The sequence below is a fragment of the Corvus kubaryi genome, unplaced genomic scaffold (assembly GCF_017639235.1).
Source record: "Corvus kubaryi isolate FWS band 111438036 unplaced genomic scaffold, C.kubaryi_AGA036_p1.0 split3-37374, whole genome shotgun sequence".
Classification (NCBI taxonomy): Eukaryota; Metazoa; Chordata; class Aves; order Passeriformes; family Corvidae; genus Corvus; species Corvus kubaryi.
Window position 1 is genome coordinate 512,751 of NW_024582090.1, and position 7,538 is coordinate 520,288.

Sequence of the window (7,538 nt, forward strand, 5' to 3'; positions counted from 1 at the left end):
GCAGGTGCCTGGGTCGGATTGCTGCCTGGAGATGGAGGTTTGGGAGTGTCAGGGAGCTGAAGTCCCTTGGTCGGGGCTGGATGAGGTGATGACTGTCTCCTAAAAATGAAAACCAAACCCAGAATGGTCCAAAAGGCCTTAAAAGGCATAAAGAATTACAAACAGGGATTTAGCACTAACAAAAGAATATCTTAATTAGATCTCACCACCTGTAGAGGAACACATTGGATTAAAATGAAACTGAGCTTTGTGCTCTCGGGGTTTCAGTGTGAGAATGGAGAGGAACTATTCACATTTGCAATTTGTGAGGTTGGATTGCTTTTTCTCTGAATTTGTCTTTTTAACTTTTTACCTTGTCAGAAAATTATGAAAAGCTACTGGGATGACGTATTTGGGGTAGTTCTTATCACATCATGTTGCAGAAACATTTGCATGGTTTTGGAAACATGGGTAGAGTTTCCTATTTAATCCTCTCCTTCCAGGTTAACTCCTTTCTTCCTGTGGTGCCCAGCCTGGCCCCCACTCATCAACCTGCCTTTGGCTTCACTACCAGTGATATTTTATCTTTGTGAATTTCTATCAATATTTAATACAGTGGTGTCAGTTTTGCTGTAAGATGAGAGGAACTACTAGAAACCTTGAATTATACATCATGTGGCGGGGGGAAGCTGCAAGTGTTTTCTTTTGGACCTAAAGTTCTTGGAGCTGATCTCCAGGACCTGCAGCTTGAAATCCCAGTGATGGATGAGCCCCAGAAGAAACTCAGCCAGCGGCACGAGGGACGGCCCGGCAAGGTGAGGTTCAAAATCTCCTCAGCCTACAGTGGCCGAGTGTTAAAACAAGTCTATGAAGATGGGCAGGAGCTTGAACCCCCGGCCAAAGAGCACTCGCGGCGCTTCCTGCGCCAGAGCTTCGAGCCAGGGGACCATTTCTGCGGGGCCGGGGAGGTGCCAGAGAACAGGTTCTACTGGCCCACGGCCCTGACTGCCCAGAGGATCAGCATACTCCGAGAGGATCAGAAACACGGGCTCGCGGGGACCTCGCCCCTGCTCAGCGACTGCCAGCCCGACGCCAGCCACTGCAGGGTAAGTGCTGCCAGGGCTGTCCCCTCTCTGGGGACCAGCCTCAGGCTAAGACATTCCGGAGCAATACGGTGACAGGAGCCTCACACTGCAACCTCATCCAGATAAAACCGTGTTGTCAGGCCAGGACTTGAGAAGGGTGGTTGTAAATCTCCAGCCATTATTCCAGGAATTCTGTATGCTGAGTATGCCACACGTGGCAGGATCCTCAGGGTCTGCAGCATTGCAGGCAGGAGGGAACAGCATCTGCCAGCTGTGCTCCAGCCGTGCTCTGGCTTCTCCCAGTGCTGATCTGCATCTGTCCATTGGGTAAAACAGAACATTTCCATATATATTGATATCTGTGCATAGGAATCCTACTGCATCTAGATCAGTCAATTATAAAGAGCATGTTAAGTTAATTAGGTGTATTTAAAATATTAAAGTTGTGTGACTTCAGCTGGCAGGAAGCCAGTGCTGCCATCAAGGTACCAGGTATCTGCATCCTCTGGCAGCCAGAATTCCTCTTTGGCTACTTTGACAATCCCAGCTTAGTTTCATTGGCTATTTTTTTAACATATAATTAATGCCACTGATAGAGAAGTGTTTCTTTAGTCCTAATAAAGAGGCAGTACATGCATGATATGTGTAAATACTTTTTATGGCCTTGATTTGAACACACTGAAAGTCTGTTAATTCCTGGCACTCATCAAAGCTGTGTGTGGGAAACCCAGATGGCTGATATTTGACCTGGTGATAGACTGGACATGTAGTTTGCCTGAAAACATCAGGCCACGATGAATCTCTCCTGCCCAAAGACAGTGCAGTTCTGTGATCTTATCTACCCCGTTAATTTGTTTTGCATTCTTGGGTAACGCTCCTCTCCCTCCCCAGTCTCCCCAGCCACAGATACCTTGAGTACCCACATTGTCCAGTACCAGCTCGTGTTGCATCACCATGCACTTGGTGTTTGGAGACACCGTGTCTGTGTAACACTCACCAGGCTCTCACCTTCTGCAGGTGGGGAGGACTTGTGCTCACCTGCCTCCCCCTCATGTTTCTCCCCACAGGGAAGCAGGTGCCCCCACTGCCAGGAGGGCACCAGCCACCTCATCCCAGCTGGTGTGACTCAGGGCATTTTTTAGGAGAACATCTCCTTTTGCATGGCCTCTTGACACAGACACTTGCTCAGAGTGAAATATGAAGAGTGTGTAAAACAATAGGCCCCAGTAACTCCATATGACACCCAGAGAGGGGGGGAGGAGGGACCAGATCAGCAAAATGCTGCTCTCAGGGAAATGTTTGACCATGCCAAGTTTAGCTTTAAAATGACTAGGAAAAAAAAATACACATTCACCCATTAGGGCTGTACCTCCACCAATTTGCTGGATGCTCTGGGGGTGGTCATGGGAGCTGGCCTGGTGGAGGGGATGCTCTTCTGGAAGCCCAGGGACCATCAGTGTTTGCAGAGTGAGTTTATACTGGTGAGACACTGGTAAGTTCCTTCTTCAGACTTCCCCAGTTGCAGATTTTGGCAAGATCATCATCTACACCAATAACCTGAAAATCATCCGTGCACCGATGGACCAGAAAGAGCTCATGAGAAGAATCATCCAGACAGAGGGAATAAATGACTGGACATTCATGTGCCAGGAGAGGAAAGAAAGATTTAGTGGTGGACATAAAAAAGATGTGGAGAATAAGGTCACTTGCATCCAGCATGTGCAGGTAAGAGAAAATGGAAAGTGCTTTTTCCCCTTAGCCCTGGTCAAACCACCCAAGCCCCATCCATCTCTGTATCTGGCTCCTAACTAAGTTTGGATAAAAAGCACCACTTTGTTCCTCATTTCCCTCAGGAGATAATGACCAACACTGTGCTGAGACTGTGCTCTGGGGGCAGAGGTGCTGGTTCCAGATGCTCATGTCTCCCACTGATTTCTATCCCTGGAGATGGCTGGTATTTACATAGCTTGGCCGGGCTCCAGCCCTTGTCACCCCTCCCCATGGGATAAGGGCAGGCCGGAGTTTCTCCAGCCTGACAAGGCTAAACACAGCTGCTCTGTGGCTGAGACTGCTTCAGGCTAAAATTTTAGTATCAGCTGAAATAAGGTTGTGCCTTACATTTGCTTTCTCACGGGGGAGCCTTTGTTGGTCAGAATCCCCATTAGTCTGACCATGATTTGATCCCACAAAACCTAATGTTGTCATGTGGAGGTGATACAGTTTCATGGAACTGAGTCTGGCCTGTACTGAGTGTGGGTCACCACGGTCCTTCTGCTCCCAGGAATTTCAAGGTGGGATTTGAAAGAGGCTGCCTGGCACATTGGGAGAGAGGCAGGCACAAAGGACGGCTTGAAAGAAGGTGTGCATGTTGGTGATGAGGGATTTGGGGAGAGAGGGTGATGAGCAATTCCTGAAGAAATGAAGTGTGGCTCAAACCTCAGGCTACAGAGTGGAAATGGTGTGATAAGAAATGACAGGAGGATGGGTGGAGCTGTGCGGAGGAGAAAGATGAATTTGGAGTATTGTGTTACAAGCCCAGTCACATTAACTTCTCCTTTTTCCCAAGTTGTCCCCAAGCATGTGGGAGCCTTTTTGTCGAAGTCCTTGCTTTGATTGTCATAGGCAGAGTGGTGTGTCAGGAGCAACCGTGATGGCAAAGAGCAGAAGACAGGATTTCCCTCTTTCAAGAATGTTCCTGACTTTGGTATCTCACACCCACAAACAGGTTTTTTTCCTTTCTCTGCTTCAGGAGGGCCATGCTGAACACGGCTGTTCGCAGTGCAAAGGCTCAGGCTGTGCTCCCTGCTCACTGTGCCACGGAAGCAAGTTCTCAATGCTGGCAAACAGATTCAGGGAGTCCTACCGGGCCCTGCGGTGTCCGGCGTGCAACGAGAGCGGGCTGCAGCCCTGCCGCATCTGCGCTGCCTGAGCCGGCTGCCAGCGCCGCCGCCGGCCTTCGGGGAATACCTGCGACTGTTTCACCTTCCAGAAGTCTCACTATGACAAGTTTTTAAAAGATGGGAAAGGCACTCTCTACCTATCTCACTGTGGGTGTGAAACTGCACCTCTGCTCCCAGCCATTCCTCCAGCCTGCCCTGTGCGCCTGTTGGAGCCGGGCTGACCCAGTGTCTGCAGGGTGGACGTGGCCCTGACACCAGATGCAGGGCAGAGGCATCCCCGACCCGGAGGGAACATTTGGAGGTAAAGCACCTGTGTAAATGTCTCTGCACCTGGAACTGGGCTGAAACAGTCCCTGTGCTGGCACTGTCCCTCCCTTGAGTGCTTGGTGCCCGGCACAGCCAGCTGTGACCCACTGGGTGCTCTGTCAGAGGGAGTCGGGGCAGTGTCAGCACCGTGTCAGGTGTTGGTACCAGTCCAGCTGCACAGTGGGTACTGGGGCCAGTCAGTTCCAGTCCAGGTCTGTGCTCCGTTTGTGCCAGCAGTGCCTCTCTGGGATTTGACTTGCCGAACACTGAAAACGGCACTGCCCTTGCAGTTCTTTCTCTGTGCCCTGCAGGGTCACAAGCATTTCCTGAGGTTTTGCTGATCTTACACCTGCTTCAGTGACACAGTGATTCCTTTGGGGTCTGATTTATGGAGGAAATTGAAAACCCTTCCCAAATCTGGAGGTATGAAGAACATATGCAATTTTATTATTATAAATAGAAGTTATTAAGTTTTTAGTCTCCCTACAAGGAAGGGCTGTGAACTAAAACTCCCTTGGATGCTGCTCAGCACTTCTCAGGACCGGGCTGAGGGTGAGCAGGACAGCTCTTGCTTAATACTAATCCCATGTTGTAATCTGCAGCAGGTAAACTCTAATTAGTGAGATGAAGCAATGATGGGGATCCTTTGCAGACTGCCACTGGTGCACAGAGCACAGGGGCTGTGAGAGCCTGAGGCAAGCAGGGGAAATGGTATTTTCTCTCTAAAGCATTAACTTATTAGTTTTTATATTCAAGAGTAATGTCAGTGCAGCCTTAACTCCCATATTACCTCTGAGACCCCGATGACTTAGAGGCTGCTCACATGTGCTTCACACTGAGGCTGCAAGCCCAGGCAGGGTAATTTATGGCCAAGTTTCTCTTTTCCTGTGATAGGTTACAAGGTTTCCCCACAGTACTGAAATTATTCAAAATAATACTGTTTTAGCTCCTAAACCTCCACATTTCTTCTGCTGAAATTGTGCTGTGGGTACTGAGGGTTTATTTTTTTAAAAAGAGCATCTATCTACAGGAGATACTTGATTGGTTTCATTCATCATATTGGGATCTGCAATGTGGAAAAATGTTGTCCTTGGGGTATCACTGAGGGCAGGTGAGACTTCCCAAATCAGAAATTGCTGTCAGGCAGATCTCTTCCCTCAAATATGACCTGTTTGATCTCAGTTTGTTGGGTTTGTTGGAGAGTTTGCTGGCTTACGATAAGAAAAAGTAACCAGGCAAAATTGCCTGATAGTGTTTACAATAAAACTGGATGCAAATATGCACTTATAAAATCAATATTTATTGTTCTTTGGTAATTATAATGTTTCTCAACCACTGTCACTCCTCCTGGCTGTGTCAGCTGTTCCCATCATGCAGAGATGTCACTGGGGCGATACCTGCAGCCGGGAGCTGAGCTCTGCCCTTGCTCAGTCCTCGCCCCACAGGTTCCAGTGTCCTGGAGACTGTGGACCAAGCAGAGAAAGGGGATTTGCTTCCCCAGCTTCCAATGTACTCCTTTTACTTTTGGTAATATGCTGACTTGATTTACCCAATAAATGCTCTTATTCCACGTGGCAAAAATTTGAACTTTCCTACAGCATTGTGGTGAGCTGACTGTCGAGGCAGTGGGTCACTTGTCACGTGCTGCTGGTTTTATTTCTGCTGCATTCAGAGGCATCCCTCCATCCCCACTGGGCTGGTGGCACAGGGTGGAGGGCACGAGCTGAGCCCCAGCACTGCGCTGCTCCAGCCTGGTTCTGTCAGCAGCTCAGAAGCACAAACCTGGCTGTGGCCATGGCCCAGCTCTTGTGGGCAGAGCTGAGGCACTCGCTGGCAGCCCGGGCAGTGCCCAGGACTCTGACTGATGGGCAGTGCCACAACAACCTGCACTCTGCAGCCTGGCTCCTGCTGCTGCCATCCCGGGAGCTGGAGAGTAAGTTCTGCTGGGTAACCTTTTATCAAAAATTGTCAGATTTTTAAAAACTGCATTACTTTATGGGTCAGGGTAGGAGTGGAAATGTGCTGCACTTCTGCCAAAAAATAACAGGCTTTTTCTGTTTGCTGAAAGCCCAGAAAGATGTCATTGGACTTGCTGAACTCACCAGGCATCTGCATGTGATCTCAGTGGGGTCAGCTGAAGTGTCCATCTTGTCAGAGAATGATGGATGCAATACAGGAATCTCTAAAAAATGTGATGGCATGGTTTTGGTTTAATTGATCACCTGTTTTTTTTCTGGTGCTTAATGGCTCAATAATAGAAGCAGACCCTGGAGTGGTTGTGTGCCCTGTACCAAAACCCAAACTGTCCTGTATGTGATGTTCTTTTATAAAGGAAAAACCCAAATATCCTCACAACTGCCAGGACTTTGAACAGTAAACACAGGCAAAGATGCTTAGTCTGGAGTCTATTTCTCTTGTTTTTGTTAACTTTCTACAGCTGTTCTTGTTTCGCCTTAGAAGAGGAGCACTCAAAAAGGCATTTAAGGGTTTCTCTAAAGAAAAAACAGAACCAAAAGCAAAAAAGCAACAATTTCTTCTCTTGTCCTGCTGCAGAGCTCCAGAGCTGTGTTTCTAGCAGGCTCGGGCAGCCTCATTCACTGACTGTTGTTGGCTGCCACACCATGGTGAACTGATGGATGTGCTCTGAGACATGCGTGGGGAAACTTGGAGCAAAGTTGGAAAAGAGAAGTCAGGGCCACCTCGTGCTGATTTTCTCGGGTGTTTGGCAGTTCAAAGTGAAAGACAAAGCAGAGTTAGTGCTCTTCGTTGTGAAGGGTTTGAACCAAAGCAGAAGTGCAAATGGAATTGTTTCCTGTGATGCATGCCTCTATTTGGGAAGGGTAGTTGGGGTGACAGTGACAGCCAGGAGTGCAGAACTGGAAGATTAAAAGAATACTCATTTGTACGTGGTGGCGAAGTGTGTTGCCTGGCTTTAACCCAGAACGCAGTAGGATTGAAGAGGTGATTCCCATAGTTACTAATAAATGCCTTGGTTAAAGCTGTCTGGAGGGCTCCTGCCCTGGCTCTCTCTGTTGTGACTCTGCAGGTGGAACCTTGGAATGTTGTTATGCTGCAAAACAGGGTGGGAAGGTGTGACCAGACGAGCTCTCAGAGGAGACCAGAGCCAAAGCTGTTGGGGTTCTTCAAGGGCATGTTTGTGCCAAGACATCTCCTGGCCCACAGAAATCCCACATGTGGCCTCAGCTGCAGCATTTTGTGTATCAGCTGCAACTTATGATCCATAAGGATGGAGCACAGAGGTCCCTTG

The 7,538-nt window shown here is 48.6% G+C and overlaps 1 protein-coding gene across 1 annotated transcript; it reads left to right on the forward strand.

Moving 5' to 3' along the window:
- Window positions 1-704: 704 nt before the first annotated feature.
- GRXCR2 (glutaredoxin and cysteine rich domain containing 2) lies at window positions 705-7,016 on the forward strand. Its single transcript, XM_042016074.1, has 3 exons — window positions 705-1,085; window positions 2,574-2,789; window positions 3,814-7,016. Exons 1-3 carry the CDS (start codon window positions 741-743, stop codon window positions 3,991-3,993), a joined length of 741 nt encoding a protein of 246 aa, XP_041872008.1. The 5' UTR covers window positions 705-740; the 3' UTR covers window positions 3,994-7,016.
- Window positions 7,017-7,538: the final 522 nt, after the last annotated feature.